Genomic DNA, 25,905 nt, shown 5'->3' with positions numbered 1-25,905 from the left:
TCTGCCCCTCTGGTCCCCTCATGAGGAAGTTGTAGGCTGTGATGAGGTCTTCCCTCAGTCTCTTTTTCTCTGGCCTGAATAAATCAAGGGACTTCAGCTGTTCCTCATGTCTTCCCCTCCAGACTCTACAGCATTTTTGTAGTCCTTCTTTGGGCAGATTCTAATAGTTTTATATCCTTTTATCAATTGGATCTTAAGAAAATGATCAATTTATAGCACTATTATGGTAGTTCCAATCTTTAGCTTTATACATGGATAAAAGGCACATATGTAAACACTTAAAGAAAATACTGAAAAACAGACAATCTTTATTTTGTGACATCATAGCTACTAATACAGTTGTATAAATATCCAACATATGCCAAAACAAACTAGTTGGTGCTATAAACAATAAACTACCTGACCTACTGTAATGGCAGATTTAATAGCTTGCTGTTGGTTGGCAGGTTACTGAGGAAGGTATGACATCAACTTCTCCAAGAGGAAGGAGAGAGAGGAAATCAATTAGATGGCATGTGGTGTAATTAGGTGGACAGAATAATATTTGTTCTCATCAAGATTGCTGTGTGCAAGCCATGGAAGGCTACAGAATCACAGAATCACCAAGGTTAGAAAAGACCTACAAGATTATCCAGTCCAGCCATCCACCTGTCATCAATATTTCCTTCTAAACAAAGTCCCTCAGTACAACATCTAAATGTTTCTTGAACACCTCCAGGGTCAGTGACTCTACCACCTCTCTGGACAGCCCACTCCAGTAGCTGTCCACTCTTTCAGAGAAGTATTTCCCAATGTCCAACCAGAATCTCCCCTGGAACAACTTGAGGCAATTCCCTCTAGTCCTATCTCTAGTTGTTTGAGAGAAGAGGCCCTCAGCAGCCCCTCATAACACTTGTGATGCAGACCCCTCACCAGCTTCATCGCCCTTCTCTGAACACACTCCAGGGCCTCAATGTCTTTCTTGCAGTGAGGGCCCCAAAACTGAACATAGTACTCAAGGTGAAGCCTCACCGGTGCTGAGTACAGAGATGATCACTTCTGTGCTCCTTCTGGCAACACTATTTCTGATACAAGCCATGATGCCATTGGCCTTCTTGGCCACCTGGACACACTGCTGGCTCATGTTCAGTTCAGCATTGATCAATAACTCCAGGTCCATTTCCTCTACACAGTCTTCCAGCTGCTCTGCCCAAGCCTGCAGAGTTGCCTGGGGTTGTTGTGGCCAAAGTACAGGACCCAGCACTTGGTCTTGTTGAACTTCATCCCAGTGGCCTCAGCCCAGCTATTCAGTCTGCCCAGATCCCTCTGTAGGGCCTTCCTACCCCCAGGTAGATTGATACTTCCCCCCAACTTGGTGTCATCTGCAAACTTACTGAGTGTGCACCCCATGTCCTCACTGGTAATCAATAAAGATATTAAACAGGACAGGTCCCCACACTGACCTCTGGGTAACACCGCTTGTGACCAGTCACCAGCTAGATTTACCTCTATTCACCAACTCTCTTTGGGCCCACCATCCAGCCAGTTCTTTACCCAGCAGGTTCTTTACTCCTATCACCTAGATCTACTTCAGATGTTCTACAGCTGCAATGATACAGTATGACAGAGGCACGGATAGACACAGAGATTATATACTCATCAGTATAGCATGCAGAATGCTCACCTTGTTGAGGACATCCCGCTGACACCCCAGATAGAGATGAGGCAGAATCCTGGTTGGACCAATGTTAGAGACTGGTAGACAGGGTTGAGAAATGCAAGTAGGGACAAGCGTGGATTTTCCTTCACAGAGACCAGGGAAACAGCTGGAGAATTCAGCAAATCCACCTATGAGAGGCAAAGTATGTATATTATTTACATGCATCAGTGCCCATACCAATTCTCAAAAAGCAGTAGTTTTTGTATGAGATTGAGAGGCACAAAGGGCCAGCAGCCTTCACAGAGGAACTTGTACAGCTGTATGCAAACCTTGTCCATAGGTACCATGAGTGTGCACAACCATTCATTAGAATGCAAGGCTTGGCTTTGTATTCCAACACTGATTAAAAAGTTTATTTATTTCTCTCTTCATTATCAGACTTTTTGATGCTTCTTCCCTCTTGAAAAGGTTTGTAGAACTGAGAGTTTTAAAAGAAAACAAAACCCCACAACACCTGCAACACAAGAAGCACACACACTTTCGCCTTTCTGCCCCAGCAAACTGTTTTCTGAAGAACTTTTTCTCTTTTATTATGTCTATAACTAGACTACACATAGGAGAAATTGTGTTTACTCTATTGGTAAAAGCACCAACATGTAGAATTAACATTTGCTTTTAGAATTCTGCACAATTATTTTCTATGCTGATTAAAAATTAATATATCCAACACACTGCAAGGAACTTCATGCTTAAAAACCAAACCAAGCCAAGGCTTCTCTGTCTCATGAGTGGGAGTTGAACAGGAGGAGACTACAGGGGAAGATGGACTTCCCTGGCAAAACAAAAGTCTCTGCATTCTTCTGACTGCTAGATGGTTCTTCATTTGCACTAGTTAAGGTATTAGGCCCTATCCATACAACAACTCCATGACGTTTTCATTATCATTTCTCACCACTCAGGAAAACTACAGTGGAATGACCGATAACACATTTAAACCCTGTGATGACAATGGCTTTCAGGTGGCAGAATGGCACCATTGGTGCGAAACATGTTCAACTTAGAAAAGAGGAGACTAAGGGGAGACCTCACAGCAGCCTGCAGCTTCCTCATGAGGATCTCTTCTCTGTAATCCTCCTGGTAGCTATGCTAAGGCATACAAAAGAGAGAGAGATGTAATGAGATAACCAGCATGGCTTCAACAAGGGCAGGTCCTGCCTGACCAACCTTGTTGCTTTCTATGATGGCATAACTGTGTCAGTGGACAAGGGATAAGCCACTTTAGTAAGGCTTTCAACACAATCCCAGTAAAATCATTCTCTCCAAACTGAATAGGTGGACTGTTCAAAGGATGAGGAACTGGTTTCAAAATTTTACCTAGAGAGTGGTGTCAATGGCTCAGTGTCCAAGTGGAGATGAGTGACAAGCGTTATCCCTCAGAGGTCAGTACTGGGACCAGTGCTCTTTAACATCTTCATCAATGACAACAACAGTGGGATTGAGTGTATCCTCAGCAAGTTTGCAGATGATTCTAAGCTGTGTGGTGCAGTTGACATACCCAAGGAACAAGATGGCATTCAGAGACTTAAACTGCTCAAGGAGTGGATCCTGGAGGACCTCATGAGGTTCAACAAAGCCAAGCACAAGGTCTTGTACCTTGATCACAGCAACTCCCACTATCAGTACAAGCTGGGGGATGTAGGGATGGAGCACAGCCCTGCTGAAAAGGACTTGGGGGTTCTGGTGGAATGAAAGCTGGACATGAGCCAGCCCTTGCAGCTCAGAACACCAACCATATCCCAGGCTACATCAAAAGAAGTGTAGTCTGCAGGTTGATGGAGGGGATCCTACTCCTCTACTCTGTGCTAGTGAGACCTCACCTGGAGTACTGCATCCAGATTTGGAGTCCTTAGTACAGGAGAGACATGGACTTGTTAAAGCACATCCAGAGGAGGGCCATAAAAATGATCCAAGGATGGAACACCTCTCCTGTGAGAAGGCTGAAAGAGCTGGGGCTGTTCAGCCTGGAGAAGAGAAGGCTCCAGGGAGACCCGATAGTGGCCTTTTAGTATCTAAAGGAGAGGCTACAAGAAAGAAGGGGACAGACTCTTTAGCAGGGTCTGTGGTAATAGGACAAGGGAATACACTTTCAAACTGAAAGAAGGGAGATTTAGACTGGATATAAAAAAGAAGTGTCTTAGAATAAAGGTGTGGAGGCACTGGAACAGGTTTCCCAGAGAAGCGGTGGAAGCCCCATCCTTGGAGACAGTAAAGGTCAGGCTGGACAAGGCTCCAAGCACCTGATGCAGCTGTAGAAGTTCCTGTTCATTGCAGGGGAGTTGGACTAGATCATCCTGAAAGGTCTCTTCCAACTCAAAAGATTCTGTGACAATGACAGGTCCTAATGGAATGGCTGCGTCAGGTAGGGCCTGGTTTTGGATTAGGAAAAGGTTCTTCTCCAGAAGGTGGTCAGGCCGTGGAACAGGCTCCCTAGGGCAGTGGTCACTGCCCCAAGCTAAGGGAGTTCAAGAAGCATTTGGACAGTGCTCTCAGGCATAGGGTTTGAATTTTGGGTGCTCATGTGTGGAGCCAGGAGTTGGAGTCAGCGATCCTTCTTGGTCCCTTCCAGCTCAGCATGTTCTATGGTTCTATGACTCTAAAAAGCAAGGCTGAGCCTACTGCAGACACAAATATATAACACACAGCTGAAATACATATAAATATATAACACACAGCTCAAGTTCTGCTTCTCTTTCTAGTTTTGCCAGGCCCCTGTTTCCTTTCCATGGCAAAAACTATATTATTCATCTGTGTTACCAACTGGGCTTCAACCAGCCCTACTCACAGCTGAAGAACAAAACCAGAATGAGACTTCCAGCAACCAACCTAGGCTTTGACTAAACATTTTCTCTCAAAAATGTGGCTGGCTTTTTACAAACCAGCTGAACGTAAAGTTCAGATCATTCCTATACATAATTTAATCTAAAGAACTGCAGGCAGCTGTTTCAGCTCAGCAGTTACAGGCTTTTTTTGTCAGTTTTCACCATGTAATAGCCGATCGGTAAGGATGAGGCACAAATGCAAGTCAAAGTTCCTAGCTACTTTCTCTGATTAAAAGCATAGAGACAAGTGGAATTCTAAGTGAAGGAAGAGTAATTAAGTGTAGAACAAGACACACTTTTATCATCAAGGAAGTGAAGTATTAATGTGCTAAATCCAGCAAATGCTGTGTTCTGTATTATTACAGTTTAAAGACATGAATTACAATGATTCAGCAATAAGATAATGCACTGTTCTGTCGAGGCTTGCATTACCATTGCCTGATTTTTTTTCTATTCTTTGGATTTTAAATTCTGTCTTTAGTAAATGTAGGAAAAAAACAATGTAATAGGCATGTGTGTAACAGCCCATTTTATCTGTTAAACAAAGAAACCAGTAAGCAGTTTTCAGAACAAAAGCTTTTTGAGCAGCAATTCCAGTCTCCTGACTGAAAAAAATCACTTGCCTACACTGTTAGATAAGCGGTTTTAGACAACTAGGACAATGCTCATCTTTGGGATCATCCTAAGACAAAATAGCTGTAATTAACTATACAAAGTTTTCTTTTTATCTTTTTAAAATCTATCTGCATGTCATAATCATATAGATTCCTTTTTACTGTACAATCTGTTAGGAAGAAGAAAAGCAAAAACAGTACATTTACTGTATAATTATTGAACCTACAATCATTTTACAAATTCTGATTTAACTACTGCACGTTTTAAGTCATTTAAATCCTATTCAAGTCAACCACCGTGAACAGCTTTGGTAAAGCAGCAGGCATTTCGGAATACGCAGGATCTACCTGGGTCACATGAAGGGAGACTGGAAATCCTGCTAAAAACAGTAATAGAAGTATTTACTTATTTTAAAAAGCAAACAGGAAGTTTCACAGAACTGAAAAGACTTGGGAGAGACCAGCATTTACAGCAGAGGGAGTTTTTTTTTAATTAGAGAGACCAACTGTTGCCAAGGCAGTAACAGATTTAAGAAGGAATAGGGACAAAATAAGTACAGAAATTATTTTTTTCTTCTTGCTCAGTATGTTCCTTAGATGAACCTCATGTGTGGAGCAAACACCTCTGTGCACAGGCAACCACCAGCATACCATAAGGCTGCACCTCAGGGAAGGTGTTCTGCAAAGTTGTTAAGACACTGTGTTGAAGGACATGGTTTAGTGACAACTATTGGTGATAGATAGACAGTTGGAATGGATGACCTTGTAGGTCTTTTCCAACCTTAGTGATTCTGTGATTCTGAAGTCCCAAGGATGACCAATGCTGCATTTTAGGAGCTGAACTGTGAGCTGTTTTTTCATGCCAGAAAAGAGAGAGCCCCACACTCTACGGAGCAAAGAAAATGACAGGTCCAGGACCTAGTTAGATAAAAGAAAGCTCAAAAGCACAGGTCCAAGTACAGCAATATGAAGTTTCAAAGGCCAGTAAGTGAATGCAACAGCTGTACCATCTTCCATTCCTGGCTGTAATCCACAAACAGTACTTCTGTGATCTGATGTTATAAACATTAGCCTGTTAAAAAATATACATGTATATCCTTTCTCCACCCTATCATTTTTAACGTTGTGTGTTTATTTCTTGCTGAAGTAGTTTCTGCCAGGTTAATGACTTAAATGGGCTTACAGGGAAGTTTCACAATCCAGTGCCAGGTGGGAAGGAGAAACTCCCAGTTGGGAAATGGATCAGGCAACGTGAGATAAGGTTGGACTTCGGCATGGGCTGGGTGCACTGGAGGATACCAGCCCAAGGCACTGCCTACCACAAACCATCACCATAAACTGAAACAAATATGCTAAGGACACTGTAAAAGTTCGGCTCCGACATTTTTAATTCTTGTTAGTAGGCCTCCTCCTTATTTTACAACCTTTCTGTTCAGGAGCACGGACACTGCTTGTTTAATGTATCAATCACATGACAAAAAGTTTCCAAAACTTGCAAATTCTTCTGTGTATAGCATAATAATTTCCCTCTGCTGCAGGAAGCAATCCTTGAATTTTTTAGCCACTACGTGTCTTCTAGATAAATTTTAAGGAAGATACGGTGGCAGAGCCCAGCAACTCCTAGAAGGGCTTGGGTTGAATCCTTTGAAGAAAGGAAAGAAATAAAGCAAGGGAAAAGAAAAAAATCAATCTTTGATTTCATTTCCTCTTTATTTAACTCCTGGGAAAGTTGTTGGCTGCTTTTTTGAGCTTTTCCAAAATTAAGTTACTCTTGTTGCTTATAAAGAAGCCGCGCAAGTAAGAGATTGTACATTTGTACTTTCTTGGTAAAGACAACATGGGCAAAGTTGTGATTTTTGCTTGTGTATGGGAGCTGTTGAGTCATGGCCTGAAACACCGATTGAGCACTTGGGGAAAGGACCAACTCAGCCCTGGGAGTACAGGCGAAGGCAATTCACCTGTGTGACCAGAAGGGGTCTTAGACCTCATTAAACCCCATTTAAGGGCTGACTGCCACTAGGAAAGGATCTCTGGTTGAAGATCCCTTCCTTGTGGAGTTTTCCTTGTGAGCCTAGCTCTTTGGAGATCGGTCAGCATTCTTTCCCTTTCGTCCCTTTTGCCATTTCGCTCTTGTATCACCTTTCCACTGCACTAATCTTTCCAACTGTAACAGCTTGTTTTAGGAATTTTCCCAAATATCTACAGGTTCGTCTCACTTCTGCATGGATACTGAATAAATAAATTAATAAATAAATAATTACATTAAAAAGCTGGGCAATACAGTAATATGTTAAAAACAGAGACTGCAAGCTCAAAGTGATTCAAGATTAGATGCACCAATGCTTAATCAGTGACACTGATCCCTAAAAAAACATTCTTTCTACACACACTTTCTCAGTAACATGTTACTCCAGTATGCATCCTAATTAACCACTGATTGTTTCCACTGTAACATAGCATGGATCTGGAATAAGTAGTATTTACTGAGTTTTCATGTCGTAGTGAGACTTAACTTACATTTTGAAGAGCTGCTGACATCTCCATTTGCTTGCATCAACTTACAAAATATATATACAGTGTGTGTATGCATGTACATATATACATATAATAGACATACACAAATACATAAACAATACAAATGTATATATATTTATATTTAACTTGCTCTCCTACTTATGTCCATGGCAACTACAACAGCTATAAAGAGCACAACACTATCTAATAGAGCAGATTCTCAGCTACAAAACACTATATATCGACACAGTCACCACCAGTAATTATGCATTTTTACCAGTGATGAACAACAGCCTGCATGCTATGCTTGTAAAAATCTGTGTCAGCGGTTGCTGAAATGCACCACCCACTGCCTCACTGTGCTCACATGCACAGTTTGGTATCCATAAACATTCAGCAAGCATTGATGATGTCAGTGGGTGCCATTTTTTCCACCTGGAGGAATTCAACAACACACTTTTGTTTCATACTTACTTCCATGTCAGCCACTATTTTGTCAGACAGCCCCTCTGCTGCCATTTGTCACACAGCAATAAAATGTAGAAGAATATTGACAGGAAGGTTCAACCTCTACTGCCATACCACTAACATCTGCCTCTGATGCCGTGGGGTCAACATAAAAAAGTAGGAGGCATTTCTTTCAGATCAGCTCTCATATAGTTACGATTTCTTTTTTTTAAAGGCACTTATATACATGTAGAAAAATCTAATTTCACACTTCGTTAAAAAAAAAAAAAATTAGGAACCCCATTAACCCTGAAAGCAGAAGAAAACACAGAGTCCACATGAGGGAACCTCTTATGAGAGGAGTACCTTAATCACACAGACAACCTTTACGCTTCTGCTATAAATGAAGCACATAGTTAAATAAATAAATAAATAAATAAGTGAATAAGTGAATAAGCATTTGGAAAATGGACTTACTGTAAAGATAGGAATGTAGAATAGTAGTAATCCAATCCAATCTTGTCTTAAAAGAAAGACAAGATTGATTTAGCTTCAGATTTCATAAGTTGAGGATGATTTTTGTATCAAGGTAAATTTTTATCTTCAAGCCTCATTAACGACCTGATTTGGAATAGGGCTATTGGCAGCTGTTTGTTTAGTAAGAGAAAATGTTCTTTTTTTTCCCAGAGCTATTTTCTGATCAACACCCTCTCTCTACCACTACTGCAGCCTCTGCAAATGGTAAATCGATCACAAAAGCATGCTGAAAGCGTGGGGGAAAAGAGAAAAAAACACCACAAACAGTTGGTTTGACAAAGTTTCACTGAAATCTTTGATAAATGTAACTCAGCCCCAGCCCTAATCTCCTGAACAAGACCTAGTAAATCTCATTCACTTTGCAGTGCCTCAACCAGAACAGCATCCCCTCCTTGCTCACAGCAGCTGGCAGGCTGTTCTCTCTGATTTTAACAATCAGCACAGTTGCTGAGCATATAAAAGGACTGGAAATAGATGACCAATGAATAACTCTGAAATAGTCTGTCCTAAATAGCTTTTGAAATCACAAGGCTTTTTGCATTCTTGATGGTAAAGATGAGCTGAAACAATTCTACATTCTTATTCAACCACTTCTTTATTTGTGAAGGAGGGGGAAATGGAGCAGCACTGTATTATACATATATCTAGAAAATGTGCTTGCTTAAAAAAAAAAAAAATTCTCTTAACAAAACTTCTGACATTTTTCAACTCTCCTACTTCAGCAAACCCATCTGCTATCAATGAATTAAATGGAAGATTTTTCCATTATCACTAATGCAACAGTTACATTATATCCAGAAAACCTAGATGACCAAGCAAGATTAGCAGCACAGAGCATCTCCTTCACTTTTAAATAGGCTTTTGCTTCTGTCAGGACTGCAAATGTGTAAGTCCTCATATTCTCCAGCTGGTAGCAAATAGTGAGTGGAATCTTAAGTCTGTCTAGCTTGTGCAATAGGCTCTACCCAAGTCTCAGAGAAAAACCTTCAGGAATGATGACTTCCATCAATATGGGAGCAAGTTTAAGTAACAGACAGAAGTGACTTTCAGGCTTTATCATCTGAAATATTTTCCAACATGAAGCAAGAGATACCAAGGTAGCAGTGATAAATGCACTGGGACATTCAGCTGCTTGTCCTCTATGTCTCTGAGTCAAAAGTAAACTCATTTAGTTTTGCTCTGATTTTAGATAATCCATCAGAAGATTGCAAAGTTCTGTAACTACCCGAAGCTGTACCCAGCTCTTGCTTGTGTAGCTTGCTAAAGCTAACAGAGCAGCAAAGTGATGTCAGTTTTCAATGAGCATTCTGTGGTCACAGCACATTTAACAGAATGCTGCACCCTACTTATCCTAGTATGGACTTTTTCTGTTCCCCTCTCAAGGCTGCGATTCAAGTACAAGATCCTATGATAGCACACTGAAGTGCCAAGAGCTGTTAGTGGTTTTGCAACCTAAACCTTTGTGACAGACAGCACAGCACCTCTTTGATGCAAAGCACACATTTCTTGGTTACAAGATTTCATATCTATTAACAGAAATTTGGCAAGACCTGGCATCCTACTCCATGACACTGTTGCTATGATTCTGCAAATTGCTGACTAGAGACTTCCTCTGATTAAAGGCACTGCAATTTCCTAACCTTATACATGTGTTACAATTTTCATCATCATATGATTGTTAAAGGAATCTCACTATCAGAAGCTTTGGCTCCCTTCTCAGACAGGTCAGGAAACAAAACAGGAACAAAACCAGAAGAGATGAAAAGATTTCAGTAGACTTCAACAATGTAGGTTACTCTTTCTTATATATTCATCGCGTAAATCCTTGTATAAATAAATCTAACTAGCATCACTAGCAGAAGGAAAAGCAGGGGAAAAGACAACAGGACCAGGTGGCAGCACATGATGGCCAGAGAACTTGTGTTGATTTGGGAACAACTACCTTCCATTAAGGGAATGGAACCCACCCAGTACTCAGAACTGTTTAGTTTAACTACCGTTAGAGAAGAACTCTAAATGAATAAGGAAAAATAATCACAAGCATTTATATCAGTTCATCTGTTTTATATTAAATGGAAACAGATGATAAACACTACTCCACAAAGCTGCCAATTGCCACACTGCAGTTGCAAAGATAGTAGATATGAAAACCAGTAGAGATGGTTTGCAAGTGAAAGACTAGTTAACCCTCCACTCCTTTTTTTTCTTTTAAACACTTTTAATACAGAGTTGTGATTTGCAAATAGTATTTCATGGTTTTATGCAGTACTCAATGAAACTATTCAAGATAAATGAAAATATAACAGGACGTGACACACGGGGGAAAATGCTTCCTTGGTTTATTACATGTTAAGCTGCTTTTTCCCCATTCTCATTTTCATGCTTCCTTCACACTGGTTCCATTTCTTGGTCTAAGTGTGGCTTCACCTATCGAAATTTAATTGCTTCAGGAAACATTCAACAAGAGATTCTGAAACTAAGTAACAATAATAATAATAAAAACATAAAAGCTTTTTTCTTTGCTTAAAGATTTGCTTAAAGATTTGGAGAAATCCAAGTACTTGTGAAAGATTTAGCACGTGGGAAGGGGCAGAAGTGAGCTGAAATGCCAGCCAGGAGTGGTGCCCCCCATGGCTCAGTACAGTTCCAGCAGTACTGGAACTGCTTCTGTTTATTTTATTTATTTAATGATCTTGATTATTGAGGGGATTGAGTGCGCCCTCAGTAATTTTGCAGATGACACCAAGCTGGGAGGGAGTATTGATCTACCAGTGGGGAGAAAGGCACTAGAGAGGGATCTGGATAGACTGCATCAATAGGCCAAGGCCAAATGTATGAGTTTCAATAGAGCCAAGCGTCAGGTCCTGTATTTTGATCACAACAATCCCAGGCAACCCTACAGGCTTGGGGAGGAGTGGCTGGAAAGCTGCCTGGTGGAAAGGATCTTGGTGAATATGAGCCAGCAGTGTGTCCAGGTGGCCAAGAAGGCCAGCGTCATCCTGGCTTGTAACAGGAATGGTGTGGTGAGCTGGAGAAGGGAAGTCATCCTGTCCCTGTACTTGGCACTGGTGAGGCCTCTCCTCGACTACTGTGTTCAGTTTTGGGCACCTCAGTACAGAAAGGACATGGAGGTGCTGGAGAAGGGCACCTTACAAAGAAGGGCAACAAAGCTTGTGAAGGGCTTGGAGAATATGCCCTATGAGGAGTGACTAAAGGAACTGGGGCTGTTTAGTCTGGGCAAAAGGAGGCTGAGGGGCAACCTTATTGCTCTCTTCAATATTTGAAAAGTGCTTACAGTGAGAGCAGGATTGGTCTCTTTTCACTGGTGACAAAGGGAAATAGCCTGAAGTTGCACCAGAGGAGGTTTAGGTTGGATATCAGGAAAAACTTCTTTACAGAAAAGGTTGTTAAGCACTGGAATAAACTCCCTAGGGAGGTGGTTGAATCACCATCCCTGGATGTGTTTAAAAACCATTTGGATGTGGTGCTCAGGGACATGATCCAGCGGAGGACTGTTAGAGTTAGGGTAGTATGGTTCAGTTGTGGTTGGACTTGATGATCTTGAAGGTCTTTCCAACCTGAGCAATTCTATTATTCTTTGACTGTATATACTAAAATTCAGTTTTTGAAATTCAAGCATTTTCATCATTCCCATCAACACACATCCCATCCTCACACTAACACAAGTTGGCTTTATGACACTGTGGCTGGTCCAATGAAATTTCATCTGCTATTGTGCAGATCAGCCACTGCATCTACCCTGCACAACATCTCCCCTCATCCGTCAGCCCACTGCCCCCTTTACTAAACTAAATACTTAATTTTCCACAGGTTGCTAGAAAGAGAGAAGAATGCATACTGTCCTCCCACTATCTTTCAAAGATCACCTCAAACAGCCCACTGGTACTTACACAACATATTACAGTAATCAGGCTGTTGGCCCCGTGTAATTAGCAGCAAATGCTTCTGCAGTAATATTCATCTCCCCCATCCACACATATTCTTTCCTTTGCATACATGTGGAATATATCACAGATATATTCACAGTTCTCTCACACAGTCATCCTATGCCTCAACCTACACACTATTTCTATGTAACAGAAAAATCAATCAGAAGATAATCCTTCCATCCTGCCTTCATAATTACTATTTCAACCACTAGTCATGTCACAGTCCTTACCATTCTGAAAATGCTTTCAGAGTCTTCCCCTGAAGTTTTAATCACCAAGAATAGTTTCTCTTAGTAATCAGGTAAGTGCACATTGACAAAACACAGCCAGAATAGAGACCTGACCATACAGCAGAGATAAGGCAGTTTAAGGCTGGATGTTAAAGTACAACAGCTGACCTACCCACAGCTCAGCAGTGAAAGGGAAGCATGATAAAAGGAGATGTTCCTGTTAGCTGTCACTGGGTTTTTGAGTGTTTGTCAGCCAAAGCTTGACAGAGCCCATACCACGGCCTCTCACACCCATAGCCTAGCAGCAAAGCCAACAATGAGGGGAGAAGAGATTCAGCTCAAGGAGCAGCTGATAACTGAAATAAGACTCCTGGCCACCTTCTCAAACTAATGAAGACTGACTAATGGCCAGGTAGACAAGCAGAGTTCCACTTTCTACTGATTGAATAGGTTTTCCAATCAGGCAACTGGGGAGACTGCAGAGCTGTTCTGTGGTGGATCATCATCTGGCTATCACAGTTGGAGCACCAAGACTCCTCTTGTGTCACTGGAACTCACATGGTACTGCTGCTTTTTCCTGGTGGAAATCCAGTGCAGCTTGACTGAAGTTACTTTCCAGGGGAAGACACTAATTTGAGGCTGTCCACTGCAGCCTTGCTCATTCCCATAAGGCTTACAAGAACTTCCATTATTTTTCCCATTTAATTACTCCTTTTGTCAAGCCTTATTGAAGCTGACCAACAAGCTTAAAACATCTTTTGTTGGTGAAAGCAGACAGACAGACAACATGGCAGTGCCTGTGCGCTTGGTATGAGTAAAACTTTGTGCCAAGAAGAGCCTACAAAATGTTCTATACTACATGTTCTATACAAGTAGGTCCAGATGTCCCTGTGGCACAGACAGATCTCGTCTCTTGCTCCTGACGTAGAGATGAAAAAAACACGTCTGTTTCTATAGGTCACAGAGCCTGCAGGAAAAGCATAAGGACACTGCACACTAACACTGTAACAGAGAAAATGTTGACATTACTCATAAATGCCAAATTAGGCACTTCTTTTTCATTCCCTTTTGGGTTCTGACAGTTCAAAATACACCAAAGAGAGACACTGGATTTCTTCAGTGAACTCTTAAAAGCAGACTAGAAGCCACCTCCCTACTGTTCCCACAAGATCTGTCTGCCAGTTCATCAGTGTTAACATTGTCAAACTGTTATTTTGAAGTAGTAAAGTAGCAGGGAATGGAAAAGGTCTAAAACCCAAGTGACGAGTTAAAAACCAAAGATAACATGCATGAACTAGGAGAGTTACAAAAAAGAGATTTTAAAGCCTTCTTATTTGGCAGAAGTTTCCACTGCCTTCTTTTAATCCAGAATCTACTTCATTACAGGCAGTAATTATAAATTTTATACAGTGATATACTAATAAATAAATTAGTAATATCACAAAATTTGCAATTACCTCTACAACATAATATTTAGATCAACTTTAAGTAAATCTTTCCAAACCTCTGCATACAAAGGTAGGCAATAAAGTACATTCATGTCCAGCTGCCTTCTTCCTGACTCCTACCCCCATAGAAATTTGGAAGTTGATTCTGTTCACACTGATCAGTGCCAGGAACATAATGTGTATAACGTTACAAAAATGACGCAGAAATCAAATGTAAACAGAACTGTAGCAAAAACAGAAAAAGGAATAAAACACTCACATGTAAAAGCCTGTGATCTGATTAATGTCATAACTTAACACATTCACAGTCACATTCCCATTGCACATTAAAATATTTACCTACAAGCCGCACTACGGATTTTTCCCCTGCCATAATGAGTAAAAGATCTAAGCTCTCTGACTCAGAGTTTTAGGAATCTCCAGTGTTTCCACGCTGTTTAGACGAGCTGCAGAGCTCTGCAGACCATCGCAATTCCTGCATTCCAGCTCAGCTGGCAGGGCTGCTCCGTTTTCCATTACACAGGCTGGGGCTGCAGAGCTCTACCAGCAGCACAGCAATCCCAATGGACTGTACTCCTCCTCCATGCTTCCCTTCCAGTTCCCTCTCATCAGTTGCCTGCACTTTGTTCAGTAGACTCAAGTTTCACCTTCAGAAAACTTATTATTATTACGGCAGTGTTTAGAAAGTGGCTCTGTTGTGCTAAGTATTTTACAAGCACAGTAGTGAAGGGAGTTCTTTGCCCCAAGGGTTTCTGCCTTTGGTAAGAGAAGGTTAATAGGCAGGTTAAGCAAACAAGGCTAGGGGTACGAGAACGGAGTCAGCTCCATCCTCCCACCCAGGTGGCACGTAGCAGCAGGAGAGTCACACTAACAGCAAAGCATGGGGAACAGACTCTCACAGTTGACCCTTCTGCTTTTTTTAAAAAAAATCCCAGTCATGATTGCAGTCAATTAAGTTTCACAAACATCCAGAGATATCCCAAACAAAAGCCAAGTTAACAAGTTATTCTTGGATTTGAGAAATATTATGAGAGCTTCATGCTAGTCAAACTTTGCTCTCTCATAAGATAGCAAAAAAATACACATATGAAAGTAATAGACCCTACTCCCATTTTTCAAGTGCTTAAAACAATCATGGCACTAAGTGAACACTCAAAGCTTCATTTTAAGTAAACAAGGGTTGGGAGAACGTTAGCAGAGGAGCAGCTGTAGCCAAGAGTACTAATTTTTCTATATTCATAGAGGGAATACCGCATCAGCTCTGCAAGACTTCTGCCTTTTTCATTAGACTTGCTTCTAATGGCATCAACAGAGTACAAGGAAACCTGATGTTCCTTCTTCCCTTGAAGGTCAGCGAGATATTTAACTGCTTGTGCTCCCTATTACTCCAACGTGCAGATAACTTGAATATGTTAATGACCACCATTTGGGGATCTCTTCAAGGAATGTTCCAAAGACTTGCTCAGAACTTGAGCCACAACCAAAGATTATTACAAACTCCAATTCCAAACATTAATAAGTGCTAGGGTGCTAGAAATGTACCAGTCGAAGAAACTGCAACTAACTCACATCATCTTTTAGTTCACACAAGGCACCCTCCTGCCTGGATGTGGGGTTGCAGAAGTGGGGAGGAAAGCTCAGCTTTTCAACCCTGCTTGCTTCGAGAGATGGAAATATACCTATAAAAGTATATCCTTCAGATTTCCTCCTCCTCTGCCACAAGACATAGTCTTTCTAGTGAGAAAGCAAGCACTGTGCTTTCTTTTTCATTTAGCTTTGCTTTAGGTAAGTAGAGAAAATACTGTGGTAAACATACCCTGGAGATACTGACATTACTGCATTAGGAGTCCTTCACATCAAGTTATGATTTCAAATATTTTTAAGAAAAATGCCAGCATAAACAGAACTGTAAAAAGCTCTTTCACTTGTTTCCTTCTCTGCGTCCTCTGTGCAAGTCTACCACTTTGTATACAAGCTGTTAGTGAGGGAGACAGATCATAGGGAAACAGTGATTTGGGGTTTCAACTCAAACACCACTTGCAACAGTCTCTGCCTAATCTCTCGCTATTTTGTTTTCAGGAATTTTGTCCAGTCTCACTGAACTCATTCTATTTGCTTTTTCTTTTCATACTCATGCATTTGTAACTTCATTGATCACTGTTTGTCAGCAGCATTCATTGCTGAATGCAAAATTAATAATTAATGCCTTTCTGCTTATCACAGCAGCTTTGTGCTCTGTAAAAACTTATCAGAGAGGTCTTATGAAAGCAAAATCCATTAAATCATTTAATTGCTTATAGTTTTCAAAAGCAGAACTGTAGCAGAGGTTAGTAGACAATTCACCTCTTGAATTTCTATTGCCAGTCAATGCAACTTTTTTATGGGGTGATGGCACCCACATTCAACAGAGGTTTCAGAATGGTGGTGTACACCTTCCTGACTCAGCAATCTGTGAGTCACATATGGCCTTCACAGTGTTCACCTTGAAAACCTGCTATTCTTTGCTATTGATTTTTTCAACTACAAAAAATAACTTATGCAGTAAGCAGTAAAGTCTGCAGAAGTCTGTAGACTCCTCTTCAAGACAACTCCCATCTGACGTGGATGTGAGACCAGTTGTCCTTTCCCAGCAGTCTTTGATTCATCCACTGAAGCATGGAAGCTTCCTCTCTGATCACAAATTAAGGTTTCTACAGACAATATTTAGGCATGTGCAATCCTGATTACATCTGCAGATCAGGACTATTTAATATACTATCTAATAAGGCATAAATCCAGTGAAATGCAATCACATACATACCTATATCACAGGTAGATCTAGAAGCTCACAAAAAGCTTCTAAGTCTATTTAACTCCCCTTTTCACAGAAGCTTTATAATCTGGTGCCTTATTTATATAAATTTTCTGTATGGGCTGTTCTCAGTGGTACTGAGTACTCAGGTACAGCAAGTCTAAGTGCCAAATCAATGACTGACAAAAAAAATGAAAATATGTTTTTCATAGTTTGCTGGCAAAAATATGCTATTCTTGCAGCAGTAAATTCTTACTTAGTTCAGTGAAACTCTTTCAGTGCTACTAAATTACCTGTAATGGTTATTTAGTTCCTCTTAGATATTTACCATTGTTCCACATCCACCCCCGTGCATTAATCTTTGCTTTTAGTTCAGAGCCAGCAGAGTGTTTTTGTATTATGCTATCATAATATTTAATCTTAGGTTGGAAATCTGAAAAGGTAGGAATTTCTGCTTTGTTGTTATTTTGTTTGTTTGGGTTTGTTTTTTGTTTTTTGTTTTTTTTTGGAAGGGGGGAGGGAGGGGAAGGTAAGAAAGTCAGAAATCCTATTTAGAGTAAATTTTCTACACACACACGTACACACCCTTAAATTTCTCCACTTCTCTCTCACCACAGGCAACATTTCAAAGGTATCTGTCATTAAGATATTTGTACTTGCACAAGTAGGAGCAAACGAGGATAAGAGAAGGGAAGAGCAAATGTTTTAGGAAAGCAGAATGTGAATGTTTTCCACTGGTCAAGTAGAATAGGATTTAAGCAAGACTTTTGCTGTTTCCCACCTTAATAATGCTAATTCATCAAAAGAGAGTCAGTAATCCCTCTCAGTTGTTTCTGCAGAGCAAGCAGAAACATCGCAAGACTGTAAAAATACTGTAACTAGGAACAGGACTTCATAAAACTAAAATCCAGTTCTTAAATATTATTAAGATTGTCACATCTCCATCTTTAGGACTTATTTAATCCAGCAGAGTAAATGAAGCGGTGGGGGTAGGTTAAGCCTCCAGCATCCACATTTCAATATTTTGTGTACAGTTAAAAAATAAGAATCAAAAGAAATATTTAAATTCCTGAGAATATTCCTCACCAGATTATAAATATTTTTATGAGGTCAGATCAAAAGCTTAAACTAATCAGTAGGGGTTCCCCTGAAGCCTTTACATCAGTTACTTCGATGGAAAACTACCTTCAGGGTTGAACATACCTTTCGGCAAAACCTAAATAAATAATAATAAAAAAATAACTTACTGCATGCCCAGTAATGGGGGGAGGAGGCAGGAAGAACAGATGGAGGAATTTCAGAAATTTATTAATTGCTGCTTATTCAACAACAAAAAAAAATTTCCTACTACTTAATATTTATTTATGGTCACTGTTTTAAATAAACCTAATCAAGTGGCTTAGGGAAAACCAAAGTACAAAGGTTTTTTTCTTTTTACACAGTGCATTGACCCCTATTCTCATTATAAGCAATAAATGTTTATGAGCATTGGTCATCAGGTCACTGAAACTACACGTTTTATTTAGTTTTCTATCCACATACCAAGAAACTCCAAGGACCACTGTATAACCTGGAATCAAGCACTTCCTCCTTCACCCCATACACCAAATGTCTCTTTTGTTTAAGTAGCTAGTTTTTTGATTTTTTTTTTTAAATGATACTGACAGCTATTTCATCACCCATAGATTAAAACCAGAACAAAATCATTGTAAGAGAAGAAAAACTATTGTCACTTCACCCTGTTATGTAGTTACTTTACTACAGATTCATCTTAACTGGTTTTATTTCTTGGAAAAAGCATTCAGCTGTAATAAATCAGTAGTAAACACTTTCTTTACTTTTTTCCTTTTTTTTTTTTTTTCCTCTTCTATCATCAGCTCTTTAGAACTTTAGCACTCCGCTGTTTCTGCATTTATAAACATCCCCTTCACTATCTATTTAACCAAAAAGGAAACTCAGATCTAATTTTTGTTAAGAGACATTTGAATTGAATTGGTATTTGAAATGTTCAAATAAAAATAAGGAGGCCTTTAACATATTAGACTTCTTCCCTCCCTCTAATACCCAAACAAACCTTTACCAGCTGCACATGGATAAATTCACCTCTCTAGCTAATGAACACTACGATCTCACAATGAGTTTAAGTTGCATTTTCAGTTTGAACTGAATCAGATAATTACCATGCACTAGATATAAGAAAAAAAAAAAAAGTTCCTATTCATTATGAGATGCACAATTGGTGCTTGCCCAGACAATGCACTGGGGAGCTGCAACACACTCCTTTTCTGGTACCATCCCTTTCCACAGAAGCCAAAGTGTGAGGATGGAGGCCCCCTCACCATCTTCTTCATGGGGTCCAGCAGGGGATGACCAAACTAATGTTTCATGACACTAATCTACAGATGTAGAGGAGAAGAAGAAAGGGAAGTTTTAGAATGCTTTCCTCTGCTCTAGGGTGTAAGTCTTTTTGATTAGAGCTGATTTTTTTTTCCATCATGAAAATTAAGCTGCGGATAGTCCATAAAATTGTGTACTTAACAGCTATAACAGTAGCTTTTTTTTTTTCTTTTCTTTTTTCTTTTTCCCTTCTTATTCAAGAGCTTTTCTTCTCATGGTAATCATACCTGAAAGCAGATATACAGAGATGAAGTTCTTCTCCAGTTTGCCCAGGAGCACAGTAAGAAAGCAGTCAGGTGAGAGAGAGGTCACATCTTTAGAGCTTTGGTCATATACTACTACTTCCTGCTTGCAATCAATTTCAATCTGAAATATAAGTAATTGAGGGTAAGACAGGGAAGAGGAAGATGATTAAAAAACCCACCATATTATCATCTGCATGAAGTCAGGCTAAGGGTTCCTATATGTTTGCTGTGCAGCACTTCAGATACATAGGTTTCATACATGGCTGTATGCACATCAATTTGTATTATTAGCTAGTTATTTTTTTTTCCTGATCAAGTGTACTTCCTTTGAGACTTCTTGTATTGATTATTTCCTCTAAGTTGAAGCATACACTACAAATTTCAACCACTGGATAACTTTATGTCACCTGTTAATGCTTTACCTTCAGCTGGGTTTATTTTTTTTTCAAACAACAAATGTGTTTCTTTAAAAGAAGATCCAATCTCATTTCCTACTTCAGTATTTTTCATTTACAAATACAAGAGATCTTAAACTGCCTAAACCACACACATTTCAGCCATCAATAAGAGCATATGTATAAAACACACAAACTAAGAAAAAGGCTTCAACTTTTAATATGTGAAAGCAAGAACATAGTATACAGATTATTTCTGTCATCCAAAATATTTGAAACAAGTACCAGTGGATTACAGATATATATAAAAAAACAACCACTGGATAGTTATGTTTAAACAGATTAGTTATTTTCTTTTTGCTCATAACTATTTAAAAACCCATCAGACTATTCACATTGAAAGCACTTTAAACAGGAAGCAAGAGCCAGGATTGACAGAGCTACAGTTTCTTTCTGAACTGTATGACCTCTTGCTCGCAATCCTTATCACCACAGGGCCCAAAGAATCCTTCAAAGTTTAGAATGTGAATGCTTACTGCATTCACTGCATACACTTCAGAGACTGTGATCTACATGATTTACAAGAATACTTGTTAATTTTAAGATCCCTGCATGTTAATCTGTCATTCAGACACTGCTACTAAGTATACCAACGATAAAACTCGTGTTAACTGACAGTAAAGTCTTGGCAAAACTGAACCTCCCCCATATATTTTTTTTTCCCCTCAAACTAAAATGCCTGAAATAAGTTGCTCTCTGGGCACATTTTTAAACCAATAGAAAGAATAACAGGAAAATACCCCCTACCTTGTGTTTTGCTGAATGCTGAATGAGCTCTGTAATCAAAACTTTGTCCTGCTGCAGCCTCCGCTTCATAAGCTTCGAGCAGTTGATATTGATGGCATCCAAGATGTGGGACGTATTGTATTCCACAAAGGGGCGGCTGTCAATCAGCAGCAATTTTTCAGTACCACTCTCCAGCAAAGCCACCAACTTCTCGGCGACAATGAGTTGAGTGCTGATCATCTCATCGGCCATGACAACAATGAGGCCTCTTTCACCACCTCCCTCTCTAATTTGCTGCAATGATGTAATGGCTGTGTACTCAAAGGCTTAGCCACAGCATTGTACTAGAAGTGTATGAGGTCATGCTGGTAGTGACTGGCAAAAGAAAAGTTAAACCCATTTTCAGAAAGAGCTCTTCAGCTGAATGTCTCCTCCTGCTTCCAGTTGATGTGCCGTTACAAAGGGCTCATTCCACAGAGCAACCCTTCACATCTGATTCATCAGGAGATGACTGGAGTAGCCATTGCACAATTCTCACAAAAGATGCTTTCTGGCTGCCGCTGCATTACATCATTCTTTACCTTTGCTCCCAACCATCATCTTTACACTGGACTGAGAGCCTGCAAGAAGGGGAAGATTGAAAAAAAAAAAACATAAACCAGATGAGGCTATGAAGCATGCAGAACAAAATGTTCACCGTTGAGGCTAACTGCACAGCAGTCTGTACCACATAATAAATACACTCCTGAAAAGTTCCCCTCTGCTGAAGATTCCAAACATCTGAGAGTGAGAATTTACAACTACAGTGTTTGAATCTATTCCAACAATCTTGCCTTCACAATTTTATTGTCTTTAAGGCAACATACCCTGCCTTAATTGCAGACTTTTGTTGCCATTACCTCTCCCTCTTCACAAGACTTGTTAGAATGTAATTAAGAGACACTATTCTAAATCTGTTATTCCTTTCAAGAGCAGAATGAGTTAGATGCATTTCAGCACTTCACCATTTAAGTAAGAAGTAAAAACTTACGATACATTTTTAAAATGTAATGCCTTGGAAAGCATTTTGCAGACCAGCTCTGCAAATATAAGAGCAGAAACAAAGGAGAGGACAACAAGCTTACATCCATGTTTCTCTTCTGAGAATATGGTTGAAGAGAAACATAAGATGGTACATCAGGATGCATATATTTTATTTGAATTAATCACGAAACTTGAAACAGAGGTGTTTTAAACACACTGCTGCAAGGTATGGTACTGAGCACAGTCTCTGGGCCCTCTGGAGCCCATGGGATCATTATGTGAAGTGCATTTTTCACACATGCTAATAGTAACTGAAGCAAACTACAGTTTTGTGAAATTAGACCCTGACCACTTCAACCTAAATGGTACATCAGTACAGCAGTAAATAGTCTACCTGAGACATTTCATCATCCAATAATAGCACTGACTTCGGTTGTACAATCCCCCAAGATGGAACGCATCTCTGCAGGAATACACCTGAGGAACAGCCACCACAGTGGCTTACCTTCCAGTTCAGTGCATTTTGTGCTAAAACTATAGAACCTATAGAAAGCAGAAGTCACCTGGCTTTCCTCCCCATTCAGCAGAACTTGGTTTCTCAGTGTAATTGTGCATATTTACATACAGCCATCTATATAAGGCTACAAACTGCAGCTCCAGAGCACAAGCCCCACAAGACACTTCAGCTCCTCCAAAAGGAGACAGCCCAGTATGCTGGCTTTTTCAGCTGCGGTGGTGGTGCTCACATGTTGGAGCCTTTACACTAAAGCATTAACCCAGTAAGAGCCCCTCACCTCATTAGTATGGCAGCTTGGTTTGGAATGAACAATCTGGGCTCAAGTCAGAGCTGGCTAAAGCCAAGAAAGTACATTTACCAAATTGTGCGTTTCACACCACAACATTCCCTGTCTGAGAAGTGATTTTAGGTCAGCAAAACTATGCAACACCTCTCACACAAGAAAGTAGACACTCCAGCAACTCATATGTCAACAGTGGCCCATGCTATTTAGCTTGAGACCCAAGCAGTCTTTCTACCTTTGCCTTCTGCTGGCTGGAACAAATTAAAGTGACTCAACAAACTTCAGTCACAAAGATAGAAATGTGATTCACTGACACTCTTTCTTCAGGCAGTGACACATTTGCAAACAGGAGCATATCAGGAAGAGACATTTTCGTGGATTCCTAATGTACATAGAAGTACATAAGAAGATTTTTTAAAGCAGATTTTCAACATGCAGAATTTTCCATTCTCACTTTAACAGGCTCATTTAAAAATTTTTGCACTTTATTTGTAGAGTTGACTTATTGTTTCACTTCCAAATGATTTCATTCATTTTAATTTTTACTAAAAGTCCTGTTATGGCAAAAGACAATTGTATTTAGCAGTTAGAAATTTGAAATCAGCAGATATTTTATTTATCAGAGATAATATATAAACCTACATGTATGAATTCTCAAATGAATTAAGTTTATAACAATAGCATACTTCACTTTCACAATAAATAAATAAATTTTAAACAGGAAAATTATAACAAACTTAATTCCACATTTCAACAAATGCAGAGTTTTATGTACCCATGTTCCCTGACTACTACTATTATAGTACCACTAACGATTTTAAGCTTATTCCAATAATTGGCAGCATATAGCAAGGAAATGTATATTGCTTTCACCTACAAAATATATTGGAAAACGTACTGTCCCAAGCCTTAATTAAGCCTATTAAAGCTCCCTATCTTTACAACTTGATTGGAAAGTGTGCTCCTCCTCAAAGAGCAATCATTATTTACTAGCCTTGGGCTCCTTGCAGACAGGGTGAAAGGTATCAAAAGACTGCACTATTATGTAGAGGGGAAAAAAATGAAGCTCCATAATTGTATTTTTATTTTAAGGAAAGAAAGAAAAAACATTCTGCGTTTTTTTTTTTGTTTTGTTTCTCCTTAACATGTCCTGTCATGAATTGTGAATCTCTCTCTTTCTTTTTTATTTTTTATTATTTTTTTTTTTTTCCCTGAGAGAGATGTTTACTGCATCAGAAGCTGCCAGATAGTAAGCCCACTGAAATTAATGAAAACTTTTCCACTGGCTATAGTGGGAATTGGCTCTAGCTTCTATGAGCTAGACAGTTTGTTCATGAACTAGACAGTTTGTTTTGATGGGTAAAATGCTGACTTAAAGTAACAAAAGGAAAATAAAGCAGCTGAGGCTCTAGAAACCACAGAATATCAAAATGGAGGCTATTAGAAATATGTAATCTGTAATTTGCAACTTTCAACTTGGGTATATTTTTTATCTCCTAAGCACTTTTTGCTTGCTGTCACACCCTTCCCTCTCGGATGACAATTTCAGTTTGTTTCAGAAATCCCTTAAAAGAACTGAAGTCTAAATGGAGGCCAGTGGTGAGTGGTGCCTCCAGGGGTGTGCCCTGAGATAGGTGCTCTTCAACATCTCTATCACAAACAGTGACTGAGTGCACCCTCAGCGGCACCCTCAGATTTGCTGATGACACTAAGCTGAGTGGCGCAATTGATACAACAGAAGAATGGGAAGCCATCCAGAGAGACATGGACAGGCTGCAGAAGTGAGCCATGTCAACCTAATGGGGTTCAACAAGGCCGAGGGCAAGGTATGGCACTTGAGTTAGGACAGTCCCATGTAAGTACACACACTGGTAGAAGAACTCATTAAGAGCAGCCCTGCCAAGAAGGACTTGTGTTTTCTGATGGATGAAAAGTCTGATGCAAGCCAACAGTGTACACTCTAAGCTGGGAAGGCAAACTGCATCCTGGGCTGCATCAGAAGACAGGTGGCCAGAAGGGTGAGGGAGGTGACTGTACACCTCTGTTCTGCCCTCATAAGCCCCCACAGAATCACAGAATCACCCGGGTTGGAAGGAACCTCAAGGATCATGTAGTTCCAACCCCTCTGCTTAGCAGGGCCACCAAACGTACACATTCAGATCAGGTTGCCCAGGACCCCGTCCAACCTGGCATTGAACACGTCCAAGGACGGGGCATCCACAACCTCCCTGGGCAGCTCGTTCCAGGGCCTAACCACTCTCCTTGTGAAGAACTTCCCCCTAACATCCAACCTAAATCTTCCCTCCCTCAACTTGGATCCATTTCCCCTAGTCCTGCTGTTGTCAGCCCTTCTGAAGAGTTTACTCCCCTCCTGGGTGTAGGTTCCCTTCAGGTATTGATAGGCTGCAATGAGGTCACCCCGCAGCCTTCTCTTCTCCAGGCTGAACAAGCCCAACTCCCTCAGCCTGTCCTCATAGGGGAGGTGCTCCAGCCCCCTGATCATCTTAGTCGCCCTCCTCTGGACCCTTTCCAAAATCTCTATGTCTTTCTTGTACTGAGGGCTCCACACCTGGACACAGTACTCCAGATGGGGCCTCACAAGAGCCGAGTAGAGAGGGACAATCACCTCCCTCTCCCTGCTGACCACCCCTCTCCTGATGGAGCCCAGGATCCCATTTGCCTTTCGAGCTGCCAGAGCGCACTGCTGGCTCATGTTAAGGGGCCCCACCTGCATTACTGCATCCAAACCTAGAGCTCTCAGAACTAGAATTATGTAAAGCTGCCGGAGCATGTCCGGAGTAGGGCAACAAAATTATCAGAGGACTGGAGCACCTCTCCTACAAAGAAAAGTTGAAGGAGCTGGGCTTGTTCAGCCTAGAAAAGGATTCAGGGAGATCTCACTGTGTCCCTCCAGTACTTAAAGGGAGCTTATAAACGGGAGGGAGACCAGCTTTTTACACAGTCTGATAGTAATACGACAAGGCGGAACGTCTTTGAAGTAAGAGGGGAGATTTAAATTAATTGTTAGGAGGAGATTTTACTCAGCAGGGTGATGAGACCCTGGAACAGGTTGTCCAGAGAAGCTGTGGATGCCCAACCTCTGGAGTTGTTCAAGGCCAGGTTGGATAGGGTCCTGGGCAACCCGATCTAGTGGGTGGCAATCCTGCCCATGGCAGGTGGGTTGGAACTAGGTAATTGTTAAGGTCCCTT

General features: G+C 40.5%; 1 protein-coding gene across 8 annotated transcripts in view; it reads right to left on the bottom strand.

Moving 5' to 3' along the window:
- Positions 1-25,905, bottom strand: part of DUSP16 (dual specificity phosphatase 16) — a 71,573-nt gene that overhangs the window by 12,839 nt on the left and 32,829 nt on the right. For all 8 annotated transcript variants that reach the window (XM_052690460.1, XM_052690455.1, XM_052690456.1 and 5 more), the window contains 3 exons: positions 20,894-21,492; positions 19,674-19,812; positions 1,664-1,827 (listed from right to left, as the gene is read on the bottom strand). In XM_052690460.1, coding sequence (XP_052546420.1) covers positions 1,664-1,827; positions 19,674-19,812; positions 20,894-21,124 — 534 coding nt within the window. In that variant the 5' untranslated portion in view covers positions 21,125-21,492. The remainder of the gene's footprint in view (positions 1-1,663; positions 1,828-19,673; positions 19,813-20,893; positions 21,493-25,905) is intronic.

The sequence above is a fragment of the Tympanuchus pallidicinctus genome, unplaced genomic scaffold (genome assembly GCF_026119805.1).
Source record: "Tympanuchus pallidicinctus isolate F22 unplaced genomic scaffold, pur_lepc_1.0 scaffold27, whole genome shotgun sequence".
In the NCBI taxonomy this organism is placed as follows: domain Eukaryota; kingdom Metazoa; phylum Chordata; class Aves; order Galliformes; family Phasianidae; genus Tympanuchus; species Tympanuchus pallidicinctus.
Note: the sequence above shows the minus strand (reverse complement) of the source record. Positions and strands in the feature narration are given on the sequence as shown.